At 51.1% G+C, this 26859-nt stretch overlaps 7 protein-coding genes across 7 annotated transcripts; 4 read left to right on the forward strand and 3 right to left on the reverse strand.

Moving 5' to 3' along the window:
• Positions 1–244: 244 nt before the first annotated feature.
• Positions 245–2614, forward strand: STEHIDRAFT_93977 (cytochrome P450). The gene is made up of 9 exons (XM_007301818.1): positions 245–425; positions 507–828; positions 915–1069; positions 1147–1259; positions 1326–1452; positions 1538–1734; positions 1792–2012; positions 2076–2207; positions 2266–2614. The coding sequence occupies exons 1-9, from the start codon at positions 401–403 to the stop codon at positions 2342–2344; spliced, it is 1371 nt and encodes a 456-aa protein (XP_007301880.1). The 5' UTR covers positions 245–400; the 3' UTR covers positions 2345–2614.
• Positions 2615–3527: 913 nt separating this feature from the next.
• STEHIDRAFT_138088 (FAD/NAD-P-binding domain-containing protein) lies at positions 3528–8034 on the reverse strand. Its single transcript, XM_007301819.1, has 16 exons — positions 7548–8034; positions 7413–7478; positions 7209–7361; positions 7095–7142; positions 7021–7029; positions 6320–6952; positions 6253–6258; positions 6058–6196; positions 5845–5980; positions 5729–5782; positions 4968–5677; positions 4695–4902; positions 4576–4635; positions 4278–4522; positions 4071–4197; positions 3528–4015 (listed from the first exon to the last, which is right to left on the reverse strand). The coding sequence occupies exons 1-11, from the start codon at positions 8005–8007 to the stop codon at positions 5633–5635; spliced, it is 1749 nt and encodes a 582-aa protein (XP_007301881.1). The 5' UTR covers positions 8008–8034; the 3' UTR covers positions 3528–4015; positions 4071–4197; positions 4278–4522; positions 4576–4635; positions 4695–4902; positions 4968–5632.
• A 525-nt stretch (positions 8035–8559) lies between these two features.
• STEHIDRAFT_75777 (aryl-alcohol oxidase-like protein) lies at positions 8560–11577 on the reverse strand. Its single transcript, XM_007301545.1, has 14 exons — positions 11363–11577; positions 11233–11308; positions 11102–11165; positions 10937–11033; positions 10779–10885; positions 10511–10715; positions 10426–10442; positions 10184–10352; positions 9961–10130; positions 9750–9904; positions 9607–9691; positions 9459–9543; positions 9027–9391; positions 8560–8962 (listed from the first exon to the last, which is right to left on the reverse strand). Exons 1-14 carry the CDS (start codon positions 11496–11498, stop codon positions 8855–8857), a joined length of 1839 nt encoding a protein of 612 aa, XP_007301607.1. The 5' UTR covers positions 11499–11577; the 3' UTR covers positions 8560–8854.
• A 3290-nt stretch (positions 11578–14867) lies between these two features.
• STEHIDRAFT_119729 (Six-hairpin glycosidase) lies at positions 14868–16950 on the forward strand. The gene is made up of 6 exons (XM_007301820.1): positions 14868–15218; positions 15541–15681; positions 15800–15870; positions 15936–16130; positions 16194–16492; positions 16577–16950. Exons 1-6 carry the CDS (start codon positions 15055–15057, stop codon positions 16886–16888), a joined length of 1182 nt encoding a protein of 393 aa, XP_007301882.1. The 5' UTR covers positions 14868–15054; the 3' UTR covers positions 16889–16950.
• Positions 16951–17704: 754 nt separating this feature from the next.
• On the forward strand, positions 17705–19280 carry STEHIDRAFT_30600 (uncharacterized protein; the record flags this gene model as incomplete). Its single annotated transcript, XM_007301410.1, has 10 exons — positions 17705–17816; positions 17887–18014; positions 18066–18088; positions 18153–18210; positions 18262–18285; positions 18352–18611; positions 18680–18695; positions 18759–18925; positions 18987–19047; positions 19116–19280. Coding segments are annotated over 10 exons (1014 nt in total), but the record flags the coding sequence as incomplete, so codon positions are not given.
• A 725-nt stretch (positions 19281–20005) lies between these two features.
• On the forward strand, positions 20006–22234 carry STEHIDRAFT_93994 (uncharacterized protein; the record flags this gene model as incomplete). The annotated part of the gene is made up of 8 exons (XM_007301821.1): positions 20006–20067; positions 20135–20267; positions 20357–20416; positions 20502–20575; positions 20827–20929; positions 20996–21213; positions 21300–21603; positions 21678–22234. The coding sequence occupies exons 2-8, from the start codon at positions 20189–20191 to the stop codon at positions 22232–22234; spliced, it is 1395 nt and encodes a 464-aa protein (XP_007301883.1). The 5' UTR covers positions 20006–20067; positions 20135–20188.
• Positions 22235–22490: 256 nt separating this feature from the next.
• STEHIDRAFT_109263 (uncharacterized protein) lies at positions 22491–26807 on the reverse strand (the record flags this gene model as incomplete). Its single annotated transcript, XM_007301822.1, has 12 exons — positions 22491–23090; positions 23181–23315; positions 23399–23507; positions 23563–23885; positions 24045–24571; positions 24739–24835; positions 24936–25112; positions 25270–25414; positions 25586–25782; positions 25961–26142; positions 26305–26530; positions 26613–26807. The coding sequence occupies 12 exons, from the start codon at positions 26805–26807 to the stop codon at positions 22491–22493; spliced, it is 2913 nt and encodes a 970-aa protein (XP_007301884.1).
• Positions 26808–26859: the final 52 nt, after the last annotated feature.

Here is a 26859-nt window from a genome sequence, read left to right on the forward strand (position 1 = left end):
CGGGTCTGTGCACGGATCTCATCATCAAACCTTCGTCAAAATGATCGGAAACACACTGTGGGTATCGCGTTGTATTTCTGAATACATATTAGCTTCGCCAGGAGAGATAGCGCGTATTAATTTGTCCCTGCTTCCTGCCTCTGCTCCACAACCGTTCTGCAGGCCTAGCTCACTATCCACTGCGTCTTCGATGTCTACGAGCATTCTTGACGTGGTCTCATCGTTTTCGCCGGGACTCAAGGGGATCCTTGCACTCGTATCATTGTTGTTCATCAATCGTGTCATTCGTCAGTATCGTTTTGCAGCCCGGTCTAAGGGTTTCCCATTTCCGCCGGGACCGCCCTCCCACCCTCTGCTCGGAAATGTTGCTGAGGTAAAAGGCCCTGATCTCACCAAGAGAATGATCGAGTATAAAGCGCAATATGGTACGTGAATGGTCTCCTTCGTTCTCTGATATTGAGTATATTCGCCAATCCGCGATCCACTCAAATTGCTACTCTGTTTAGGAGATGTGGTTCATTTTAGCGGCTTCGGAACCCATGTCATCATCCTCAATGCCATGAAGCCTATCACGGAACTGCTGGACGTTCGAGGCTCGAATTATTCTCACCGGCCCAACTACCTCGTGGCCGGACAGCTGGGAACCGTCAATCAAAGCACGCCACTCATGTCATACGGAGAGCAGTGGCGACTGCATCGAAGATTGTCCAAGCCGGCACTGAACGTCGTCGCGGTGAAGAAATATTGGCCTTTGGAACAACGATGCGCCACGTTGATGTGCAAGTCGCTACTAGATTCGCCGGATGATTTCTTCGAGCATGTCCGAATGTATGCCATCTCATCCTCTCTATCCGAGTATCTCGGACATCTTATTAGTTGTTTCGCTCACGAAATGATGACTGTTATACCTGTAGGGCCTCGGGCAGAATTATTCTGTCCATCACATACGGCATACCGCTTTCTGAGGTCGATTCCTACGTCGAGACGGCCAGGAAGACCATGCATCGAATTGGCGAATCGGTCCTACCAGGTACCTATATGGCCGATTTGGTCAATCTTCTGCCATGGTGTACGTGCGCCTTTGACTTGACAACACTTACTCCTACGCGCCACATAATCCTTGACTTAACTCTTTTCTTCGCATAGTGAGACATCTGCCGTTGTGGTTGAACCTGCCATTCCAGCAGGATGCCAAACGTATCCGCAATCTGGTCACCCACTTGTGTTGGGATCCGTTCGAGTATACACAGCGCACAATGGCACGTTCTTGTTTTCTCTCTACAACTCTCTTAACAGGACCGTTGATCCCCTTTTCCCAAATTTAGGCAGCAGGGACTTCAACGCCGTCCATCATCAGCGATGTCCTAGCTGTTCAAGAATCTGAATTCGGCAATATTGATGGTAAATGGTTCGACCACAACTTGTCGTGGGTTGGAGGATCCCTGTTCGGAGGTGAGTCAAGACCTACGACATCAAGAGCCTCCGCGCTATATACTAAAATAATCTTCACCACGCTCCTTGGGCACTTGGTACATAGCTGCTGTCGATACAACACACGCCACAGTCCTTACCTTCATCCTTGCAATGGCACACTTCCCACGCGTTCAAGCCAAAGCCCAAGCCGAGCTTGATGCAGTCCTCGGATCCGATCATACGCTTACCCCGGAGGACAAAAAGGACCTCCCATACATGTGCGCTCTCATCAAGGAAATAATGCGTTATCACCCGGTCATGGTCTGTGTGTTCATTTCTCTCGGACCCCTAGTCCTACTGAATGGTTTTCCATAACAGCCCATGGGTTTCGCTCGTCGTACAGGCGAAGACGACTGGTACGACGGCTACTTCATTCCCAAAGGGACCTTGCTGTTGTGGAATGCGTATGCTCTGTGCTACGATAAAGAGGTATACAAGAGTGAAAAGTACCCTGTGGACGAGGTGTGGCCAGAGCGCTTTTTGGAAGAGACTGACAAGGAGATGGATCCCTACGGGTGGGTGTTCGGGTTCGGCAGAAGGTATGTTCAGTCTGAGTTTCAGGGTTATCATGTGGAATCTCACTTTCCGAATACCATTCACAGGAAGTGCCCTGGGCTACATGTCGCGGAGGATTCCAATTTCATGCTCATCGCCTCGATCCTTGCAAGCTTCGACATCACGCCCTTGAAAGATGGACCTCCAAAGGTGGATTTCGTCAAGTTGCAGCTGGTCAGGTCGGTGTTTGAGCCCATCATGCTTTTGTTTTGATCTTGATCAACTTGAAACAATCAGCCCGCCTGAGGACTTCAAGGTATCCATACAACCGAGGTCACCGGCGCATGCAGAGCGAATCAGAGCCAGTGTCGTATAGGAGGTCTCATAATCATACTATACCCAGAGACTTTTCTTCAGCAGATTTGTGAATATTTATTTCCACGTTACACGAGGTCAGGGACATTTCTTAGCGAGGCTCCCAGTTGTCGTGCTTTTGTGGCGCCACCATTCGGCGGTATCGTGCAGGTACAGTCATTCCATGGTCCTTGAAACGAACATTCGTCGATGTAGTACCTGGTGTACTTTTAACGTACCTTTCATGCGAGTATTTTATATCCCGATCCATATAAATATGATACACCGGTAGAAATGAATAACAACTTCATCCTCGCGCGTGGGTGGGAACGGTGTGGCGACGAAGGCCACGACCAGCGCCAAGATTTTGCTAAGAGCTTCTGATCCTAACAGGAACAAACAACCGTGCCTCTTGATATACGCGAAGGGCGACCTTCCCACCGGACTATAGAGGCTCAGTTGAGGCTCAGTCCCCATTCTACGTGCCGCTGTTTACTTCTTGCACTCACGTTGTTGAACATCTCTTTATTCAGCTACGCGAATAGTCCCGGCCCCGAGGCATTTCATTTGGATTCGCCGAGTCTTTATGGTGTAAGTGTTCCCCGCACCAGAAGCAACGTACCACGACTGTAACTGGGCCACGGCACCATGACAAAATACTCGACGAGAACATCCGTATCTGTAAGTTACCAACAATCAACTTTTACCACACGTGCCCTCGAGAGACGTTCCTTCCTCATCTACTTTTCTTGTTCCTTGGGCTCTCAGGGTTCAGGACGGTCTATATCACCTCTTCTCACGAACGTTTCTGAAACACTGCACCACCATCTTCTGATATCGAAGCGATTGTTCCCGAGGCTTGTGGTATCTTGATGTCGTTTGTTTTTACAGCTGTGTCTGTTGATGGGGTGCCCCATGAGAACGCACTGTTTACATAGCTGCATCAGAAAGCGGTCGCATCATCTCAGGATGCAAAATTCTGGCAAGCTCCTCTTGCCGACTAAGTTACTTATCACCACCAGTAATCCACTACATTTCGCGATACGCACAGGTATAGCTACACCGGCAAAGCACTGGGCTCTATTTCATGCTGACACATGCGCATGATAATCGATAAGGGCTGCTTCTGTCTCCTTGGGCCCTTGATTTTTGGTCATCGGGCTACCGGCGTCCGATGGCGGAACTCAGCCCCTGCGCGTTGTCTACTCTCGAGCTCGTCGCCAGCAAGAAACCCTCGACTTGTGCTGTCATAGCTCGTCATATTTAAGACTTGCCCACCGTCGACGACGCTGTCGACCGCCCTCGATGGAGAGTCTCGCTGAAAAGATTCAGGACCTTCGTGCCCTTGTATCTCTCCTTGTTTCCGCGTCTGAAGATATCATCGAGGCCTGGCAGACTACAGATTCCCCCCTCGATGTATCTTCGATTCCAAGCGACTCCTCGGATCTCCCATCTCACAAGCTCTATGACGCTCGTCGTACCATACTGGGAGCCATAGGACAGATCGTCGACCATGTTCAGGAGCCACGCAGCAGATGCATGGAACTGGCCTCGCAGCATTTGGAGGCCAGAGCCTTTCACATCGCTGTGGAAAAGCGGATACCAGATTTATTGAATAATGCCACAAGTACCGATAGAGGTGTCAGCCTGGAAACACTGAGCACGGAGACGGGAATTCAGGCAAAGAAACTAGGTGAGCCTGGATGCCCTCGTTGGTACCATTACCTCTAAACCCATCGTCTGTCCAGGAAGAGTTCTCAGAGCCATGTGTGCTATATCTGTCTTCAGGGAGGTGCGTACTGGATGGTTTGCCAACACTAGTACAAGCGCGTGTCTTGTAGGAAACGAGGGCCTCAGAGCTTGGATTGTAGCCATGTGCGTACACCATTTCAGCTTTCTAGAGCTTCCCTTCCGGGTGTTATGTCGCATACCTCTTACCTGACCCTGTATCTCAGGAGCTGGGATGCGTACGCTGCCACCGTCTCACTCCCTGCTGTTTTATACGACCCAGTCAAAACGAATTCTTCCTCCGATGTCGACACGGCCTTCCAGCATCAGTTCAAAACCTCACTCTCACGATGGCAGTGGCTTGAGGAACCTGTACCGGGAGCGGATGGGGTTATGGAGCGGAAGCCCGAGTTCAAGATTTTCGGAATGGCCATGGTCGGTGGTGGGCGAGCTCTGGGACCACCTCTATACGCAGGTACGCGTATCTATTATATACCCCATGCGAAGTCCTGAATATAGCTCGTCCAGACTATCCGTGGGCGGATCTGGGCTCCGCTACTATTATCGATGTCGGAGGAGGCGCTGGTGCGTTCGAATGCACCCTGCTCATTGTTTCCACCTAACGAATCTTACGACTCCTGAAGGGGGTATGAGCCTTGATTTGGCTAAACAGTTTCCGAACCTTCACTTCGTGATTCAGGACCGCCCACACGTCGTTGCTCTCGCGGAGGAGTTATGGAAACGCGAAATGCCACAGGCCGTTGAGGCTCACAGAGTTGAATTTATGGCGCACGATTTCTTCAAAGAGCAGCCCATACACGGGGCAGAAGTATATCTCATGCGCTATATTATGTACGTAGTCGTCTTCTGCGTGTTATCGTCTACAATGGAGCCTGATGTGGCCATGATAAACGCAGGCATGACTGGGACGACGACAAGTGTCTTCAGATTTTGGCTGGGCTCATACCAGCCCTCACAGAACCCAACTCTCGAATCTTGATCTCAGACCAGATCATTGTGACCACTGCTCCGACCGTCGCAGGCGACTCTGGCATTGGCGCTCCAGAGAATTCTAGAGGTATCATCTTGGATGCTCCCTCGCCGCTCTTACGAAACTACGGATACGCGAGTCGTTTTAAGCACATGCGAGATTTGAGCATGATGACACTGATGAACGGGCAAGAGCGTACGTTGGAGGAATGGACATGGCTTGTTGACAAGGCTGGATTGAGGATAGAGAAGGTTTGGGAGTGTCGAGGCGTTGTCTGGATCATGGAATTGAGGAAGCGATGATTAACTGACATAAAATTCTATTGTTCATATTGTTCACTCGAGGAACTGTAATGTTGTATTCTCTGTATTGAATCCTCTGACCTCAGTGGTGATCAGCCGATTTGAGACAATCTCGAGACCATTCATGGGGATGGAGGATAAACGAGAGTTTAAAAAAAATAGGAGATGCTTATCGTAGAGACAACCCCTTGCCAGCTTTGTCTAAGGCGTACGACCTCTTACTCGACTGAAAGGCCCCAGCTAAACATGCATGGTGCGAAGAGGTATGAAGCAGTTGCCCTCAGTAAGGTCATTGCTTCGTCAGCCCGAGCTGGATGGCTTTGATTTGTATAGCCTTCCATACGTGTCAGTCCTTGCCTGAACGCAAAAAGATGACCGCACTCACCAGTAACTTCGAGAAGAATCTAGAGGTGAAGAAATCCCCAGCGCCGTACCAGAGCTATCCAAGCCCAATCGATGAGTACAAGCTGAAGTCATGGTCTGTGGTTCGAAGTGACTCACTCCTGGTTGACCAGATGGTCGATAGCAACCTCTCAGCTCTTGCTCTTCGTCAAACCCCCATATTGCCGGCGTTTTCGAGATGACCTCCTCTCCAAACACGGGCTTTAATGATTCCAAAATGCTCTTATACCCTGTCCTGGTGGTTCGCAGAACACACATGAGCCAGACATGTTTGACTGCCAGCGGACGGCATGGTCATGAAGGAGAACGTACGCGTAGATGACGGCGTCTGCCTCATGCTCAGAGCCATTGGAAAATATGACCGAGTTCGGTTTGAATCGAGAGATCTCAACACCTTGTTTCACAATGATTTTGTCTTTCTGAATGAGGTCGGATACGCCTACATCCCACCCTATAATCAGGATGTCAGTCAGGTTTCTACCTATGAGGTCGATCAATGGAACGTACAATAACCTGTAAAATGGCGATATGTAGGTTAGTTAGTCTCCTATCCTTGAAAGATTAGAATACGTACCCCCGAGCCTCTCAAAAACAAAGAAAAGTTGTCCGCTGCCGTCCGTTCCTTTCGTAAGTTTCATTCCCTTATTAGCTAGTTTCTCCAACATCTCGCTCTCTTCATCCCTCTCCTCAATCTTCCCAGCCTCAATTGCAAACTCCCTCAGCAGCGGCCATGGCGTGCTCGAGAACTTGAAATCGCTGACGCTAACCGGCACGTCCGGCGGAAAGGCAGCCATAAACATCCTCGCCTTCTTTTCCCCAGATACAACAGCCGTCGCGCTCCTCTGTACCATCATCACACTCTTGGCACCTTCTACGACGAGGTCTTGGCATACATCGGCAGAGCTATTGCCAGCTCCAATGACAATGACACGTTTGCCGGTGAACGAAGCGCCGCCTTGATAAGCAGCGGTATGCAAGGTCTCTCCCAGAAAACACGCGGACGAAGGGATATTAGGGATATCAGGGCTTCCGAGGGTTCCTGAAGCAATAATGATGTGGGATGGCCTGAGAACGACATCCTTTCCATCGCGAGAGACTGTGCAGGTCCACCTCGCGGTTTCTGTGTCGTACGCAGGAACGGGTTGTAGTATGGATCGTGTCCATACCACAAGGTCCTGCGAGATAGCGTATTGCTCCAGCCAATCCGCTGTGCCCAACGAAATATGGGTTCGACGTAAGTATCACAGGACGCAGTTTTGATGGAAGTTGACGCACCTAGTTTATCTGCGCAGGGGAAAGAGATAGTGTGAAGGTCGTAAAAGTAATATTTATGACGGAGGCTGGCATACCTCGAGGGGTGAAGATGGGCCATGTTTCGGGAAAGGGCTGGTAGTTTACTGAAAAAGGATAGAACAATGGTGTGAGTCGTCCATCTGAGTGTTCGAAAACGGGGAGGCTCTTACGTGAGTGGTGTGGCCGTGGTGTATGTAGGACTAATGTTGGATAACGCTCTCGCCAAACGTCTCCAACTCGCGCACTCCGTTCAAGTATCAGAGTAGGAATGTTCATTTGCTTGAAGCGAGAGGCAATGTTCAATCCGGTCTGACCAGCACCAACTATGCAATGAGAATGAGAAAACATCCTAGAAGATCCAAGATTGAACCTACCAACAAGGACATAGGGATCGCTCTCAATCATCCTCGTTCGTTCATCCCTTACCCATCCCCAGGGAACTTGTTCAATGGCAAGATGGTGTGTATATGTAGTTGTCGAAGCACTTGCAGAGTTGAACTAGCACTCACTGGTGTGCCCGCCATACACTCCAGACTCAGGACCTAACTCCGGATGATTATGGAGGCAATCCATCATCATAAAGACAGAAAGCGCTTTCCATTCCCCATGTTCATCTTGAAGCAGCTTCGCGTGTCCCTGTCCCTTTGCTATTCCATCCTTGTCGAACGTGAAGCCAGTCGATACGCCGACGTCGGTGGGTCCAATCCGACCGTACGTGGGGGCGAAATATACTCGTTCATCCAGCCGGACGTTGTTGATAGACCCACTTGAAAGATTGGATTGCAAGAACGAAGAGATGCCAGAGTGTCCGTGCAGAGTGTGGTAATCCCAAGTAAAGTTGAGGAGGTCTCTGAAATAACCCCTTGAAAGAAACAACGACACTATGCTCTTGATATCCCCCGTTTCGAGAGAAAGTGCAAACTTGGAAAGCCAGGCAGAAGCAACAGATTGAGCGTCGACAACAGTCATGGCAAGTTCGCTGTAGTGATTCCGCTTCGGAGCAAGAAATCAGAGAGCGATACGGTGCTCAATTATATAGGCAGCCCTCCGGCAGATCCTGTGCCAGATCATTATAGCTCATGACGCCTTGAGGGTCGTGCTTGGGGTCGTGTTCGGTGTGAAATCTTTGCAACCCGAAGGATAAAAAAGAAGACAGATGAGCCCGGGCCGGGCGTGTGAATCCTTCCTGACTTCTGGTCGCTTACTATGCTATGGTCGCGCCCAAGCTATTTGATCCTTTGATTCTTTGATCGATGAGTTGGCCTTGTCCTGAGGATGTATCAAGAAAGTCTCAGAGCACAGCTGGTGCGAATGCTAGACAAAGAATATGGCTAGTGAGGTACGGACATGCTGTAGCGCTCGTTTATCAGGCTCGAGAGCTCAAACAGCACCATAAAGCGCTCGTTAGGCCAAAAGAAAGACGATCAAAACTCTAACTCAAAAGTCTCGAGTTACACTGTTTCAAGCAGATTCACTGTGAATCATCATGGCGTCGCACGGCGGTCTTGGGGTGTAGAATTAGCGATGTCTTGAAAGGTTGCGGCAATTCCTCTCGCAACTTGAACTAACTGACAGAGCGCTGCAAGATTTGTGCAAAGAGGGGGGGTATCACCATTGGTATTCCTACGATTCTAATGATACGCAAAATAATGTTCCTCGTAACCACGATTATTAGCCCCAAAGCGAAAGAGCCAAATAGCTATATGATCTTGACTTGATCCACCGAGAAAGGAGGAAATGGAATGGGAAACATCGAAAGGGACCAATGTCCGCGACCAATAAAATATGGAACCCACCAATATCCACAGCAACTTTCCTAAGCCGTCACGGTAGCGTTCATTGTGGCACCGCCCAGGATCAGGTCAGCAGCACGCATCCCGACGAGATATGTAGCGCCAGAAGTATGGCCACTGGGGATGAAAGGCTGTGGTATCGGAATGTAAGTCAGCTTCGATATACATATGGCACGAGAGACAATGTAAACGAACCAAGATGGATGCGTCCACGACTCTCAACCCCGCCGTTCCCTTGACCGTCAAGTCTGGGTTCACGACGCCACCGCCACTCTCACTTGCATTCGAAGTCGCAGGGCTCATCGATGCCGACCCGACTACATGCGACAAAGTGATCGCTGTGTTCCTTGCGAATTGCTCCAGCTCCTCGTCTGTCGTCGCATTTGCCCCTGAACCGAAGGGTTCGAGGATGTAGTCTGACCAGGCTGGTGTGCTAAGGAAGGAGCGTAAATTATGGTAGCCTTCGATAAGGACTTGCACGTCGAACGTCGTGTTCAAAATATTAGGGTTGAGGAGGGGGAGGGTCCATGGGTCGGATGTAGATAGGGCAATAGTGCCACCTGTTTAATGACACATCCATAAGCAACGGTCAGAGCTGGAAAAAGGCGGGTGTAGACGGATACTTACGCGAAGAAGGAGCGATGAGGTTGACGAGGGCGGTTATGTAGTGGCCAGGAGGTACTGTGCCGCCCGAAAAGTCGATGCCCAAGTCCTATTGATATCCGAATAAGACTGCGAACGCAACCCGAGCAGATGTGAGAACAGTTTCACTCACGAAGAATATAGTCTCATAATGTGCAGAAGTCTCGCCAGCGGAAGGATCGGTTGTGTTGTCGAAGATGGAGGAATTCGCGGCGACGCTACGGATGTGATAAATTCAATCAGCAAAATCAAGTGAGACTGATGTACAATACACACCGATGCCATCCCCAGAGATTGCCACCAGTGACGGTGAAGGGTCCGGTACGAGAGGTCTCCCATTCCTCGGAGGCATATGCGGCAAAGTTGGCATCGCTGGTAACGTTATCCAGCGTGGAGTTAGAATTGACCGTCCAGGTGAGAGCTGTCAAGGGCTACCATAGAATTCAGTACTATAGCAAAGCGCATCCACGACACTTGGTGAACTTACATGATCCTGGACATTCTTTCCCAGGTCTGGAATATTGACTATCGTCTCGATACCGACGCTTTCGAGCTCCGCGGAGTCTCCAATGCCCGAGTGCATGAGAATGGCAGGAGTCATGACCGTACCAGCAGAAAGAATCACTTCTTTCGCCGCAGTGAGATTGTACACCTGGGCTGTCTCACGAGTTAGATGTCTCCGATGCTTTTACCAGAAGCAGAGAGCATACCAGTGGGTGAAGTAGCGAACTGGACGCCCTGGAAAGATGGGAGCCCATCAACCGTTCCAGTCTGGAGGAGTTTGAGGACTCTGGTGTTCAGGACAACGTCGAGGTTGGATCCGTTGATAATTGGATCGATAAACGCTCTAGCAGAGGAAACACGTTGTCCCCCTGCGATCTGTCAGAGGTGGAGAAAGCGCCACGCAGTCAGCGCTCGCCAGAGAGGACAACTCCAAACGCAAAGTACATACCGTCTGTTGTTGCCAACCTGTGGAGAAGAGTCATGAACATGTCAGTATTTCAGAACGCCACAAGTGCAAGAGGGTGTGAACGCACTGATGCCAATCATATCTCCTCGGTTAACGTCCGGATTGAAAGCAAATTCGCCGCCGACCTCGCTTGAGGCGTTCAATATCAGTGGGTCTATCTGGAGGGGGAAATTGTCGCCGGAGATGCCCAAAGGACCGTTGGTACCGTGAATCTCGACCTCAATCTTTCCGTCGTAGCTTTCATTGGACGCCGACGGGGAGAGGTGCTCCAACTGTCAACATGTTGAGCTTATTAGTTCAATTCAGCAAGGACGAATGATTGAAAGGCTGCTCACAGCAAAAAAGTATGGCTCCATTGAGTCCCAAGACCAGCCATAGTCGCCGGTAACGTTGGCATAGCGGTCCCAGTCATCTCGAGAACCACGGTTGTATGCCAGAGTGTCTTGACACACTGTTAGCCTTAGAGCGTTTTTAGAGACAACAGAATACTTACTGACGGAGGTAGACCCTCCCAGCACAAAGCCTCGAGGATACGAATAGTTACGTCCGTTCAGCCCGGGAATATCGACGGTGGTAAAGTTCCAATCAACCTGTGTATATCCACCGGGGGCATATCATAAGCAAGCGCGGGAGCCTTGACAACAATCCAATCACGTACCAGAGTGTGTGGCGTCAGCGTTGGCGCAACGAAGGGAATTTCTATTTCCGGGTCCTCGATATCGCTTTACTCCACAGATAGACTAGTCAGCTACGTGTCTTCGAAAACACATTAAGCCGGACGAGGCGCACTTGATTCCTGCCTCAATGACCAGAACATCATATGTTGAAGCGAGTCTTGAGGCCACTGTCCCTCCTCCAGCACCCGCTACGAGAAAGTCAGCCGGAGATGATAAGGGGAGCAAGAGACGGAATGACTGACATCCGACTACGATGTAGTCATAAGTCCGAGCTGGTAATTGCGACGGATCCTCGTAAAGCGCGGCAGAAACTTGAGGACACAATAGAGTGAGCCCAAACCAGCCTACAGCGAGGCTTTGAGCGAAAGAAAAGGCCATAAAGGTGACAGCACAGAGATTCCAAGCTTCTGTGCTCGGTAAAGAGCGTAGGTATCGTGAGGGAAAAGGCAGGTAAGCGAACGTTAGGGTGGGCCACGAAACATCGTGCTGTTTATAAGAGGCCAATTTATGAGTGATCTTGCGGGTTTCGGCATCCTTCTCTTCTCGTGCCAGGGCGTGATGGGAGGCCTGCGTGATCGCAATCAAGATTCCCTTCGAATTCGGTCCGTGTGCGTATCGCCTTGTCCCTCAAGTAAGCGTCATTTTCCTCCTTTCATTGGTCAAAGCGCAGACCAAGACGTGCAACCGCTCCGCACGTCAAGGATCAGGCCCATATATCGAGTTCAAGCACAGGAAGTGAAACCGAGGCCGCCGAGTAAGCCTTGAGTGGAGACCACAACGATCGTAACGTACTTTTGGTCAGCGCACGCCAACGCAGGTCCTCACACCCCGGACCTAGTCCTGCCTCCACCGTGCCTCGTCAATATGGTCAAAGTCAGCCTCTACACTCATCAACGCTATTCAATAGCCACATTGAGCCTCAGGGACAAAACATTCAAGGAGTTCTCTTCTTAAACCGTGATCATCAGATCCAGGGCGACTCTCACGCGACGTGTATCATAGTCTTGCCACTTAGAGAAATGCTGTGCTTAAGAAGGACATTCCATGCACTTATATGTATGTAAGATCTGCAAGTTGAAGGAACAGACGTGGTCGCCAGGGACAAGGGGCTGCCACTGGATGGTACAGACAAACTTTGAATGTTAAATCCATGGCATCCTTGGAGAATTTCAGGAGAAAAAACCAAGTTGGAGGCATACCTGGTGAACCCGAGCTCTGCTCGTACGAACGAAACACCCATGGAGTAGATAAGCATACTGTTCAGCAAGTGACCGATAGAGCAGCGTCTATGATTCGCGAAATCCGTCCTGATGCCGAAGAGGAAAAGATGGACAGGTAGGGGGTGATGGCAACAAAAGGTGGCAATCGACTGGATGTCGATTCGGACTAGGCGTTGAGAGCCCTGCTAGAGGCCAACTGATCAGTCGAGGACATAAGCCTAGATACATATACTCTGGATTCATGAACACCTATTGTGTAGGCATCATGAGCTAGAACACTCGCGACCGATAAAAGGAGCAGCACTATGCAAGTCGCGAGGTGATGCGATAAAAAATAATGACGAGCATAGCCAATGTTGCAGTCTGAGAACGCAGAAGCCTCAAGATATCCGGAGGTCTCGGGATCACGCTGCTGAGCCTGTGTGACACTCGACTGGCAGCGAGGGTCAAGTTGCTGCGAGTACAGGTACATATCGTGAACAGATTGATATAGATTGATATCCATGTCCAGTGTGAGAATCCCAGTCGCAATGGCAATCAGTAACTAATCATAGACACGGTGAGATGTTAGGCGTTCCGCCCTCGGGCTAATAAGTCTCGATGGGCTTTCCAGGAATGATTTGTGGGATGGAATGACGTGAGAGACGTGTGAACAGTACAATTCGTCCAACCGTCGATAGCGGGTGGAAATGATATGCCTTGAGTGCTAGGCAAGGAGATTGAAGACTGTTCACTCTAGCCACGACCTAGCGGAGGGGGAGAAAAGGAGCAACAAGTCAGAACAGTATGCAGCAAAGCGTCACGGCAAAGAGAGACAAATGAGAAGTCACCAATGCCACTCGAGGATGAGTCTGCATCATGTCATATATTGTACTTACCTCTTGATGCATCCCTTGACAGGCTGTGCCGTCGCAAGAGATGGACTGAGCCCCAGCCCGAAGACTAAGTGCCGTAGAAGGCGCAACAAGCAAGCCAAATCGACTAGAGATGCGAGAAAAGAGGCTCAGATTGAGGAGCACCCCATCGTTGCCCTTGTCCATGTCAGCCTCAGTACACAGCGAGTACGGGTGAACGTCCAGAGCATCACGTCCGCTGGCCCATGAACGGGGCAGGTTTCAATCCGCCGCTCAGCGGGCACCTATCAATATGCCTGACGTCGGAATGTCGCTAATGGGAAGTTGTCACTAAAAGCGCCAACATGGTCGAGGTGCTCATTTCACTGGCAAGGGATTTTCCAGAAGAAACGAAAGTCTGTGCCGCTTGATTTTTTCGTCCATCCGACCAGATAGGGTGCAAGATTGTCGACTCGTAGATGACATGCACACGGAGACGGACTTAGATTTCTGACCTATACTCAAGAGAATCTAGACTGGACAAGTTCAAACAAAACGTACCGCCGAGATTATCCAACATATACCAGTGTGATACACGTCGTTCATCCACACTTTCTTCAAGTGATGGGTGTTCGGGAGAGCCTTTCGGTCATGACGCCATCATGATTTGCCTGTAAAGTCGCCTGACTTGGGTTTTGGAACCTATGGAGGGGCTGTACACACTCGGTAGGGTGTTTGCGAAGAAGAAAGATATTTGGACGGGATACTGATTGACACGAGCATTGTTACCCGCAGTCTTCAACCTAGGGACCTGAGTGAACATGAGCAACTGAAAGGAAATCGAGCAGGCAGATGGGCAAAAGTCAGTTCGTCAAATGCCGACGGTTCAAGCGCCGATTGAATCATGTCCTGGCGGGTCGAGAAATTACTCCTAACGCACTGTCAACTCTTTCGCCGGGCTACGAGTCGACACCACTTCCTTTTTGAAAGCAGAATGTGCAGAACAGTTCATACTCAGAGCTGGAACCCAACTATTGAAAACTGGGGAAACTCTGCCCGAGTCGACGACAGTGCCAACAGACCAAAACAGGCGCTTCAAGCTCAACGCACCTTCTAGGTTCTTCTCCGAATCGGACTTGGATGAACCTCACGAGCTCAGAGGTAGACTTTCCAAGCAAACGTGCCAGGTGTACGTGTCTAGGTATGATCCTTTACAAAGCCCCGGATATACAGAGCATGGTCGCTGACCATTCAATGTTTTTACCCGAATAGACCGTTCCTGCAACCATTTTGTACAGCTTTAGAACGGCGAACTGTCCAATCGTCGCGTCCCGTTAGGCTTTAGCGAGGCCAGAAATTCACTTGCAGATATGGTCTAATGGCTGGTCAGCTTCATCCGAATGCGACGACAGGTGCATACTCGAGGTCCCAATGGAAGAAGGAATTGTGAGTTTAGAGGGAAGTTCAATTCGTCTCCTGCACTTCTCTGGGTTGATTAACCGCATAATGACTGACATGGCCTTCTTAACGCTCATGCCCAGACTTGATATATTTATGCACTACCATGTTTAGAAAGCCTTCGCTATGCTACCCTTGATCCCGCCACAGCTTTCAGGCGGAACAGACTCAGGGTTTCCTACTCGATTCTCCACACTAGCTCCTGTACAATCATGATTCAGAACCGGGATGCCACTGATTTATTAAGATATACTCACGCCAGCGATCTTCGATAGTATATAAAGTCTCAGAGCTGAGACAGGCATAAGACACCTGCCCCTCTGCGTCAGCCTTGGCTTTTTCTCGGAGGTCTTACTCCGAGTTCCCCTATTTGACCGCACGACTGGGCCTTATAACCTCCACCGTCCGGACAACTCTCAGGAAATGTGGTCCTCACTCTCGCTTTTGGGTCTCGCAGCTTGCTCCAGTATTTGCAGTGCCACATCCATATCGTCGCCATTGGCTCTCTATGGGAGGCACACGGCAGGTCTCAGCGCGGACAAGCTTGCGAAAATCCGCGATAACGCATATGCCGTAACCAACCAGAGGTACGTTACATGATGTATTCACGACCCTCATTGCATGACAGGCGCCACAATTCCTATCACCCTCTGCCGCACGATTCTCACCTGTTGTCACTAAATGTTGTCTCTACTCAATCACCTTCCTTGAAAATACCTCACGCCCATCGCACCTTGCCTTCCCCCGTGTACACGCATATTCCTACATTTTCTGCAACACTACATCTGTCTTGCCACCTTTCGATAGGAGACTGCCCTCCTGATTGACCGACCATTCGAGACCAAGCCAGCTGACTCATCTATTTTTATTGCATGCTTCTCTTGGCCGCTTGTCGCCCACGGCGTAAAGTTGGGAATACGGCACGCTCCTAGAAGCCTTGACAGAACTCGAATGGCCCTCCCTCTCTGTATTTGCTGGAAAGGCCGTGAACACAGAGTCATTAAATTCTTGGTCACCAATTGCGACCGATGTCGTGACACTCGCGACTCAGTAAGTCTCACACTCAGACAGTTCTAGGAGCTCTGCACTTGTGCTGTAGTCATTCCTAGATTCATTATCATCGTTCCAAAGACAGTTGCTGACCATATCACACCTCATTGTTGCGTAGGATCGTCAATAATAAGACTCACAGTGAACTTCCTCTCATCGATGGGGCCGGTGCCACTGGAGACCCAGCCAGTGCGTCTATTCATACCCAACGTCTCATACAATCCATACCATCAAACTGAACGGCAATAAAACAGGCATCGGCATTGCTGTTCTACTAACCAATTGGACGCTCCCCCGATGGTCGGATGATAAGGAGTTCGCAGTCGCAGCCGAGGAGCAGCTATACTATTTATTAAATGTGGCGCCCAGAGGTGACAATGGGGCGATATCTCAGAGAGTGAGCCAGGTTCAGCTCTGGTCCGATGCGGTGTACATGTTTCCTCCATTCTGTGAGGTCCCTGTTTCATATTATCTCTTGACTGGCATACTGATCGCGTCCCGTAAATTCATAGTGGCTTACTACGGTGCACTTCAAAGCAACTTTTCGTTGCTATACGAATCCTACAATCAAGTCAAGCTATATCGCGAGACGCTCCTCGACCCGAATGGGACCGGACTCTGGAGACATATCGAGCTTGGAACGTCCATCGACAACCACCTGTGGGGCACAGGCAATGGCTGGGCGGCTATGGGCATGATGCGCGTCCTACAGACTATCGCAGATAGTGATTTCTCCGAGGAGCTGAGAAGCGAACAGGATGACTTAGTATGGTGGATCGGCGATTTGTTGGATGCGACATGGAAATATCAGGCAAGTCCCCAACTTGCGCTCTTTGTTCAAATTTTCCTACGCTATCTAGTGATGTCTGATTATGCTGAAAGTGTATTCTGACAGGGAGAAAACGGCACACTTTTCAACTACGTAAACGACCCGAGTTCAATCAGTGATACTTCGACCACCGCCATGATAGCCTCAGCAACCTATCGTTTCGCCACTTTCAACGACAACCGCAAGCACATTGAAGCAGCCGACCAGGCGTATCAGCTCGTCGTCGACAGCATCAATCAGGACGGCTGGCTACTCAACGCAGTCGACCCACTGTTGTGGAATGTGCATGAAACACCAGGGTCATGGAGTCCGGAGGCACAGTCTTTCGTGTTACTCGTACATGCGGCGTGGAGAGATTTCCATAATGCTCGAGTATGAATTTCTGTGCCAGGTTTCGAGGAGTGTGATGAAATTATTGTAATTAAAATGTGATATTTCTCTGAGCTACCTGGTTTACATAAGATCATGTCTGCAGTGTAACAATGCTCATAGCTCTCGTTGTCGCAGGTTCTTCAGCCACGCCACACGGCAGACGCCGGAAGTTTCCGAAGAGTGACTTGACACGAGCCTCGTGTTGGCCTCGTGATTAGTGTTTCTTAGTCTTCAATGACTATTCACTTTCCGACTCATCTCAAACCTTCGAGCCAACATTGCGATCAATGCACTATTGGTGAGCCTTGTGAGTCACTCGGACCGCAAAGAGAGCATGGGCGTTCGTGTTCTAAAATCTCCCTGTGCGGCGTCAGTAGCCCGTGTCACTGAGCCCGTGTCGAAATCTCTATGATTAAGTATCTCCAGCTCATCCTCGACGGCTAGCATTGGTTGTATTGACTTGACTTCAAAGCGTACTGGGGTAGGAGGCTAGATCCGTTCACGAGGCTAGATCCACTAGTTCCACCCAAGCATATTCCGAGTCGTCCCAAGAAAGCTTCCGTTGTGTCTATGTAAATGCATGGTTCATTTCATCTTCCATTCTAATCCCACGGTTCCTGTGCTAGACGCCCAAGCATGCGGGGCGGTTGGAAACGAGATCAAGCTGGTCTTCGTCAGGTATATAAAGGCCGGACATCGACGTGACGGCGAATTTCTCTTTCATCTCTTTCGTTGGTCTACAAATTCTCCAGGTTCTTCACCCTCAGTTCGGTTTTTACCACTGTCGATACGATGATGTGGCTTCTTGGTGTCGCTGCTGCCGTCCTGCCTGCTCTACGTGTTGTATCTAGCTACGATATCGTTCGTGAATATTCTGGAAGCTCATTTTTTGACGCATGGACCTATTACGGTCAATACGACAATCTTACTCTCGGTGCGTCTTCGGATTTTTTTTTTACCTTGCAGACAAGGGATAGACTGACTATCGTCCTTTTGAACGGTAGGGGATGTCAACTATCTGGACCAGAGCGACGCTGTCTCTCAAAAGCTGACGTACACAGACGACAACGGTCATGCGATCATCAAGGTGGACAACACTACTAATGTTCCTTGGAATGATAAGCGAAACTCGGTGAGTCCTCTTTGTCAAACTGAATATGCATTGTGCTTATTCGTGAAACAGATCCGCATCACCAGCCAGGATTCGTTCGTAATACCCCGCACTTATCAACTTTGAATAGGTATTGATGTATATTTGGACCTTAACTAGGTATGGCGTTGGAAGCCTGTGGGTCATTGATTTATTGCATATCCCTTATGGATGCTCGGTATGTCCGTTCGCGTTCTACGGCCGCTCCCATCCCTGACTCTCCTCTTAGGTTTGGCCTGCCTTCTGGACGGCAGTATGTCTTAATGATGCTTCTATCGGGTCATGAACTCCTTTACAATATTTTCTGATCGTTCACAAGGGAACAGAGTGGCCAGCCAACGGTGAGATCGACATCATCGAAGCCATCAACCTCATGTCGAACAATCAAGCCGCGCTCCATACAACGGGAGGCTGCACCGTTCCAACTAATTCTTCCGAAACAGGCCAGCTTACCACGACGGACTGCTCGCAGGGTAGCGGGTGTGTCGTAGCAGAGACGGCTGAGAATAGTTTTGGAGCAGGTTTTGCTGCAGCCGGAGGTGGTGTCTGGGCCACACAGTTCGATGATGCGGGCATCTAGTAAGCGGACGGACCCCTAGCATAAGTTCACCATCTCTAACTCAGACTGCCTTAACCTCTTTGATCAGTATCTGGTTTTGGAGTGTACGTGCTTTGATTCAGATTAGTAGCCCGCCCTTGTTTACACTGGACTGAGCACTTTTTCAGCGGCCGAACGTACCAGCGTCCATCACCGGCGCCACCTCCACTTCCTCTTTGAATACCTCAGAATGGGGAACTCCATCCGCCAGCTACCCTTCTTCGTCGAGCTGCGAGATATCAAACTACTTTGGCCCTCAGAATCTTGTCTTTGATATAACTCTATGCGGCGACTGGTAAGATTTATTGCGCGTACCGCTGCTTTCCATATTGAACGGCTCTTCTATTACCCTACAGGGCTGGTATTGCCTCAGCTTATAACGCAACATGCGGTAGTTCTGGCCCTACTGGGCTTTGCGTCAGTCATTTTCCTTTGGTGCCACTTTGAAAGTACCCTCTCACTAATGTCGTACTTCATCTACATAGTACAACGATATGGTTGTCGGTGACGGTAGCAAGTACGATGACGCTTACTTTGAGGTCAACTACGTCCGTGCCTATACTACAGGGGCAGCGCCTACTCCTACCGGTACCTCTGGCTCGAGTTCTTCCGCAGCTTCTGGTGCCCAGGTTTCCACGACGTCTACATCAGGATCGTCCGGGTCAACGAACACTAGTGGTGCAGGACCCGTAGCTTCTGGGTTGAGGTTGGGAGATCTGATGGTGCTTTGTGGTATGATGATTGGTGAAATGATGGTCGGCATGCTGTAGTTTTGGACGCTGAAGGACACTCTTACAATTTCTTTTTGCTCTCGTGTCGCTCTTTGCACTCTTTTATCTCTTTTGGATTTAGGAAATATGCCAGGGAAAATTTTGGGTATGAATTACGGATTCATTCTGATACAATTAGACTCTGACATTGAGTGCGCAGGCCGTTTGTTGATTGGGTCAATGTTGTCGTGGTTCTACGTCCTGTCTCCCAGCGGACGATCCTGTCTTTACGTGGTTTCATTTTTTTAATTTACATATATGAGTCATTACTGGTCATTTTATAATTGGGTAACCCTCTGAAAGATCCAAGCCTCAGCATGCGGTTAAAACCACTCAATGTGTTAAGACTCCACACGAACCATTGTTTCTGTGGCGGTGGCCCAAAAGTCTGCCTTCGTTTGATAAGATAAGATCGTTCGGCGCTTATCTGCGCTTGCTCGCAACTTGACCGTCGAGTTCAAAACGTTGAACGACCATCTCGCTTTCCCGTCTTGCCTGTGCCCTTTTCTTACATGTAAGAATCTCTGAAGCTGATGAATATAATCGTAGCGAACTCGCAAATTAACTTTACACTTGGATATTCCGCCATCAGACCCACTGGTACTGTGACGTTGACGCAGGTTCGAGCTCGACGACGAGACCGTGCGGCGCCACATCCGCTCAAGAGGTCAGTGAATCATTCTCAGGACAGTAGAAGTGCATGGGCTTTTCCAGTACATTGATATTGCTCTTAGACATATAGGCTGCCCATACTACTCGTTTCTAGCTGTTAGCAGCCCGACCTGACCATGACATCGAGCCCAAAACCTCTTGAAGTCCCACCTTACCAGGTGCAGCCTCTCCTTGCCACTGTCATCGAGTCCTACGGTACGGTCGTCTCGAATTTGAATGGTGTCATGCTACAGTGTTTGTCTCGTCTTCGCTGGACCTTATTCTTGTTTTCATTTGTTCACCAGGCTACAACACCTCAGAGGACGGGTTACCTACCGTAGAGGTCAAATGTGCACAAGCGTTAGGTAGGACTGAGTCGGTCTCTACCGAGCTTCTGCTTCTTTTGAGTATGCGTCCGATCGAAATTCAATTGACCCGACGTGTTCCCAGGTTCCGAGATCTACGTTGGGTGCTCAAACGGCGAGCTACTAAGGTTCGCACTGCAGGTGAATGGTCCGAACGAGGTAGGCCATCTTCCAATTTCACAAGACTTTCAAAAACGGAGATCTGAGTGAATCCTCGGCGTGCGGGTTGCCTGCATAATTCTCGCTTTGCACGCCCTACACTGTTGATACAATACGTGATGTGTGCCCCGTGCTCCACGATGTACACAAATGTCTTGCTCAGAGTCCATCCCTTGCACGAAGAGATCTCGGTCTTTATTTGCGAAAGACGAATTCCGATTGTTGCTGCCAGGATAGCTGATCTATCCCAGCCAGAATCATATAGCCTTCTCTCCCGACAAAACATACCCTCCGGAAAGCCCGTAGACGAAATCGCTCTTGCGCCCAGCATTTCTCGGGCCCTCATCCTCTGTGGTCTGTGTTCCTCCTAGCACTTGTCTCTGGCCTAACACCCTTTACTAATGTCGATTCGTCATTCAGACCACCAAGTATACTTCTATACCCTTCCCGCCCTCGATGCCATACCATCCTCCGTCACCAAGCCAATACGAAATGTCTACACGCTCTCCATCGACCACGAACACATGCTTCGACCCGCACCACCAGACGGCCAACAAGGCGAGCCCATCGATTTCTGCGTGAGCAAACGGAGCAGCATCGCACTCTACAGCCTTCGCGAGCGGCTCTTTTACCACAAGGTAGATCCTTACCCCCGCACTAATCACCACTTTCCGGTTTCTCAGCTCTGTTCACCGCTCACTTTTGATCGTGGCAATCGACACAGGAAATCCCCACCCCCGAGCCCGCATTCTACGCCAAACGCTCAGGGCCCTACCTCTGCCTCGCCGGCCGTACAAACTACTCCGTCCTCAACCTCTCCACCAGCACTATCTCCGAAGTCCTCCCAATCTCCCAAGCCCCGCCCGACTCGGGCGGCCCGCGCATCAAGCCCATCATCGCGGTCATAGCCCAGAATGAGTTTTTGATCCTTTCGTGGAACGGGGCGAGCACGATGGGGGTGTTTATCAACGGGAATGGGGATGCGATTCGAGGGATATTGGAGTGGGGCGGACATCCTATTGCAGTTTGTGAGTCGATCTCTTCATTTTTGTTCACTCTGTCGCGAGCCTGATCGAACCGATTTCTTTCCCACTACTTATAGGCCCAGATTACCCATACATAACCACCCTCCTCCCCTCCCAAACCATCGAAATCCACTCCATCGAGACCCAAGCCCTCCTCCAAACCATCCCCGCGCCCCCGCTCCCTTCTCCAACCCTCCTCAGCTCCTCCCCCTCCCACGGCGTGAACCCCGCGGCGCTAATGATGCAGAACGAACGGAGGACGCTCATTCGGAGCTTGAACGGTTTCGTGGTGCCCGCGATGGCGGGGAAGGAGAAGTTGCGGATGAAGAAAGTGAGGTTGATTAGGAGGATGAAGGCGCCGGGGCCGTCGAGGCCTACGAGTCAGGTTTTGGCGGAGGGGGTGGGGAGGAGTATTGGGGTTGTTATTGAACAGGGGGAGGAGGGGGAGAAGGAAGGAGAAGAGACGGCGGAGGACGGTGAGGACACGGGGAAGGGAGTAGGGTTGATGGAGGTTGTGGCGGCGGAACCGAGCATTAGTGAGTTTACGCCGAGTGAGCTGGGTGGTGCGAGGGAGGAGGAAGAGGAGGGGGAGGAGGGGGAGGAGGGGGAGGATGGGGGAGGAGGGGGAGGATAGGGAGGAGGACAAGAGTGATGGGCAGGATGAGTAGAGAACAATGTAAAACTCTCGATGATCTTTTGGTTTTGGGTTTTTCGGGCACTTATTGCGGATGATCAATGGTTCCATGCTCGCAACCGCACCCACTTCGATGATTGATGCTGAACTTCCTGAAATAAGCCAAGATATTGTACCTTCCCATACTCATTAGATCCTCTGAATAAATACACACACTCAGTCGAACAACCACACGCCACACACCACACACCACAGATCACCTCAACCCACCAAGCCAATCCTCCTCTCCCCCTCCGGCTCTTGCATCCACTCCGTCCACCCCTTCGTCCCGATGTTGCTCAGGCTCAGTGACTTCACTGTCATACGACATCGACAGCCCACCCCGCCCATCGATACCCTTCAACGTATCCAACAAATTCGGGATGGGTACCGCTCCTGTCCCTGCGACTGTCTCACCATCTCCACCACCACCCTGGAAATCACCAAACCCGTCGTCTCCACCATCCCCATCCCCCTCTTCTTCGTCCTCATCCCCTCCCCGCTCCCTATCCGCAATCCCACGCTCTCCACCGCCCTGCCCATCCCCGTCCCCGCCTTCCGAGTCTTCATCCCCATCCCCATCACCAACATGAACCTCCGCCGCCTCAAGCTCAAGGCCCGCCGCCAACGCCGCCTTTTCATCCAACACGACATGCTCTTCTTCCCCCTCCCCCTCTCCCTCTCCGCCAAGTCCCCGTCCAGCAATCTTTTCCTTCTCCATATACGCGTCGTAGGAAGGTGAGGAAGGAGAGGGAGGAAGGGCTTCTTCGATGATAGCGCCTGCGTCGCGGAAGTGGATGTGTGCTTCTTCGGAGACCTGGAACCAGTAACGGGAACGAGAGATTAGTCGGTCTCCCGAACGAAATGGGCGTAGAATGGAAAGGGAAAGAGAAACCGAAAAACGCACCGCCAGATTCTGCCCCATCGCGATGCCCTTCATGATCAAGCCTTCATGTCGGGCATGTAGAGTCCTCCTGAACGACCGCGAGAGGAAGGCGGAGAGTGCTTTGAGGGGCCATTCGGGTGGGATAACGTCCACGACCTGTTCGTTATGCCCAATGCGAAGATATTAACGCATGGATGGGGGAAGAAAAACAGAAATGAGCGATGGAGAGTAGGACGTACCTCGACGAGGTCGAACCGTCCCGATTGCGAGCTCAATAGGTTCGCGCTCGCGTTTACGTTGGCGCTGACATTCGTGTGCGTCGGCGCAGCCGGTGCTTGAAGTGTATCACTGCAAACAAATTAATCCCCTATCGATTATGGAGGTAACAAAAAAGATGACCCACCTCTCGCCCCCACTCCCCACATAAACCCCCAAGAGCATCCTCAACAGCCTCGTCGTCTCCTCCTCCTCCTCTACCCCTCCACCCTTCCCACCCTTCCCACCATCTCCACCCGCACCACCCGCACCCGCCTTGCCATTCACACCACCCCCACCCCACCCCGCCACAAAGCCCGCCCAAGCCTCCCCCAACGCATTCTTCTCCACGACCTTCCTGGCCAACCGCTGCGTGATGACGGACCCGCGGGTGAGACAGTATGTTTCTGCTGAGGCGTGGTCGCGCGTTGTGAGGGCGAGGAGGGTCAGGGCGGCTTTGTGGTTTTTGAGCTGGAGGTGGTGGTGGTGGGTCGGTCGGTCGGTCGGAGGGTGGGAGAGAGCGAAGAGAGGGAGGGAGGGAAGAAGGAAGAATGAAGAGAGTCAATCCATCAGTTAAATATCCATTTCCAACCGCATCCTCGAACGAGGTCAACAAGAAACATCACGCACCTTTCCCTCCACAATGGCCCTCTCAATCCCCAACACCTTCTCCGCCCTCTCCCTCGCCTCTTTCACCTCCTTCCCATCCCTATCTCCGCCCATAGTCCCGCCACATAACTTGGCTTTAACCGCCGCGACATCATACAGCCCCGACCCCTGCAAAAACAGCCACCCGCGCAGACGTGCCCGTTTCGAGGCGGAATCGGGAGTAGTCTTCGAGAAGTAGGAGATGTAGCTGTCTTGTTTCGCTGATGATGATGAAGGTGCCGACGCGGCTTGTGACGATGAGAGCGCTGTTGATGAGGCTGTTGGTAGTGGGGCTGCCGATGGTGTGCGTGATAGAGGGGGTGGTGAAGGAGAGGCGGGTGCATTTGCGGTTGCGTTTGCTGTCGGTGTTTGTGGTGGCGAGGACGAGGACGAGGAAGATGTCGGGCCCGGCGTTGGTGTTGGTGTTGGTGTCGGTGTTAAGGTGGATGTGGATGTGGGATGGGAAGAACTGGAAGGATGTGAAGTCGCAGTTGATGCGTAAGACGCGGCTATATCATCCACATAAAGAAAGACAGTCTCAGTTCATACTCTTACTACTACTGAGAACTTCCCTGGACGACGGGGAAATTGAAATGTGTGATTGTGGCGGTGGCCCGCGCAATATCTCCTGAGATATAGGGAGAGAAAGAAGAAAGAGCAAAACGCACGAACGCACCTTTCGCCCTCCAGAGCTTATACACCGCATCATCTCTCAGATGTGCTCGCACCTGCTCGACACATATGAGCGCCAACTCCGTATGCAAGTCTCGGTCCTACAAACCAACCCACCAACCCACCAACAAACGACCGCACAGTAAGTTTCACGAGCCCCGACGCGCATGCACAACACAAACACGAAAAGGAAGAACGCACCACACTCCTCTTCCCCAACACCAAATGCTCCAAGAACCTAACGCCCGCCTCCGGATTCGCAGCCCTAATCTCGGCCAACATCGCCATATCATCATCGACCTGGGATTGGGACGGCGCATGGGAACGCTTGCCTGCAGCTTTCGGTGCGGGTGCGGGTGGGGCTTGGGATGTTAGGAGCTATAATGTATATGTATATGTGTGTATGTGTGTGTGTGTGTATATTCGGGTCCATTGGTTAGGTTAGGTTAGGACGAAACTGAACGAAACGAAAGGGGCAGAGGGAATGCAATTGCAATAGACGGGCGGGACGGGACGTGGAGGAATCGAAACGCACGTTGATAGCCCGCTCACTATCCTTCCTCGTCAGCCAAATCCCCCATTTCTGAGTGAGCTGTCGATCCTTCCGGTCAGTGAGGAGATCGAACATGTTCGTGAGCGGGTCGGGAATATCGGGGTCTGTCCATTCGCCGTCGACTAGTCTGGTCACGAAACGGTAAATGATCATCAGCACCTTCACTCTCGTCCAACCAAAACCAAAACCAAAACGAAGGGAAAAGCTCGGGGACTCGGGGACAACGACAACGAGAGCAAAAAGGGTGAAGAGAAAAAGGGTGACGAGAAAAAGGATGAAGAGAAAAAAGAGAACGCACCTCCCCCAAACCTCCAACACCTTCCCATCCTCCCCCCGATTCGCATATAACGTACACAACGCATTATACTGACCCGTGCTCACGAAGACGGGTTCGAGCTCGGAGAGGACGAGGTAGGGCGAGGTGCGGATGAGGGCGTATAATGCTGGGGTGTGTTCGGATCGGGCGTGGAGTTTTGCGAGGACGGTGTCTACGACCTGTTTCCCAATGATGCAATGCAATTCAGTTGAGATGAGATGAGATGAGATGAGATGAAACGAGGGGTGGCGTTGAGGTGAGGATGAGTGGCGTTGAGGTGAAGGTGGTGGCCAAGGAGGAAAGAGGGAAAGAAGGCAAGGAGGAAGGGAGGACAGGCCAGGACAAGGACAAACGCACTGTCAAAACCTCGAAACCCGCGCCCTCCCCCTCGCCCCTCACCCTCTTCCACTTACCCAGAAACACAGCCAACATCTGCACGGCCTGTTCGAGGAGGATACGGCGGAGCTCGGCGGTGGGCGGGGCGGAGCGGGTGTTGGGGGTGATGTAAGGGGAGTAGGTGCGTGCTATGTTTGCGATGACTATCAGCCCGGGGAGGGAGGGATGAGTGAGAATAGAATAGGGCGAAAACGACGGTGGGACATGTGGGAGAGTGAGGGATGGGAAGGAGGGGAGGGGAGGAGGGGAGGAGGGGAGGGATGGGAATGGTAAAGGATGGGGTAAAAAGAAAGAAAAGAACATACCGATATCCTCAACGGAATCATAAGGCGGCATATGTTCCGCCACGCCCTCGAACATCTCAATCTCCTCATCCCGCGCTATCAGCTTTCCCCTCAAATCGGGGAAATAAGAGATGAGGACGCGCGGGTCGAGGTTGCCCTCGAAGAGGTGGTAGCCTGCGTCTTCGAACCGGGTTTCGGAGAGGTATTGGAAGCCGATGCGTTGGTAGACGTAGTAGAGCTCTTCTGTCTATATACATTGGGTGGTCAGTTCGTTGTGAATGAAGGGGGAAGGGAAGGAAGGATAAGGGAAGGAAAAGGAAAGAACAGACGTCGTCCTCATCGACAGTAAGCTTCGCCTGGAGCTTCTTCCGTTGCTCATCCGCAACTTGGACGAGCTCGTCGACCTTGTGGCTCTCGAGGAGGGACTCGGCCTGGGCGATGAGCGTCGTGGGCAGGAGCGACTGGACGGCGTTCACGGCGAGGACGAGAACACGGGACTTTGGGAACGTCGTGTTCCGTGCCATCTCTGCCAACGATACGACTATACCTCTCTGCCTTGAGACTAAGTGACCAAGA

Source organism: Stereum hirsutum (assembly GCF_000264905.1).
Source record: "Stereum hirsutum FP-91666 SS1 unplaced genomic scaffold STEHIscaffold_4, whole genome shotgun sequence".
Taxonomy (NCBI): Eukaryota; Fungi; Basidiomycota; class Agaricomycetes; order Russulales; family Stereaceae; genus Stereum; species Stereum hirsutum.

Coding starts and splice junctions, on each gene's coding strand:
- STEHIDRAFT_119729 (XM_007301820.1), top strand. CDS start 15,055: ATGTGGTCCTCACTCTCGCTTTTGGGTCTCGCAGCTTGCTCCAGTATT. Junction 15,219..15,540: donor TATGCCGTAACCAACCAGAG/GTACGTTACATG, acceptor CACGGCGTAAAG/TTGGGAATACGGCACGCTCC. Junction 16,493..16,576: donor ATGCGACATGGAAATATCAG/GCAAGTCCCCAA, acceptor GTATTCTGACAG/GGAGAAAACGGCACACTTTT.
- STEHIDRAFT_138088 (XM_007301819.1), bottom strand. CDS start 8,007: ATGACTGTTGTCGACGCTCAATCTGTTGCTTCTGCCTGGCTTTCCAAG. Junction 5,981..6,057: donor GCAGACGCCGTCATCTACGC/GTACGTTCTCCT, acceptor GCGAACCACCAG/GACAGGGTATAAGAGCATTT. Junction 5,783..5,844: donor GACCATCTGGTCAACCAGGA/GTGAGTCACTTC, acceptor GGGCTTGGATAG/CTCTGGTACGGCGCTGGGGA.
- STEHIDRAFT_93977 (XM_007301818.1), top strand. CDS start 401: ATGATCGAGTATAAAGCGCAATATG. Junction 426..506: donor CGAGTATAAAGCGCAATATG/GTACGTGAATGG, acceptor TACTCTGTTTAG/GAGATGTGGTTCATTTTAGC. Junction 1,453..1,537: donor TGGAGGATCCCTGTTCGGAG/GTGAGTCAAGAC, acceptor CTTGGTACATAG/CTGCTGTCGATACAACACAC.
- STEHIDRAFT_75777 (XM_007301545.1), bottom strand. CDS start 11,498: ATGGCCTTTTCTTTCGCTCAAAGCCTCGCTGTAGGCTGGTTTGGGCTC. Junction 10,716..10,778: donor TGGAGCCATACTTTTTTGCT/GTGAGCAGCCTT, acceptor ACATGTTGACAG/TTGGAGCACCTCTCCCCGTC. Junction 9,905..9,960: donor GAAAGAATGTCCAGGATCAT/GTAAGTTCACCA, acceptor ATTCTATGGTAG/CCCTTGACAGCTCTCACCTG.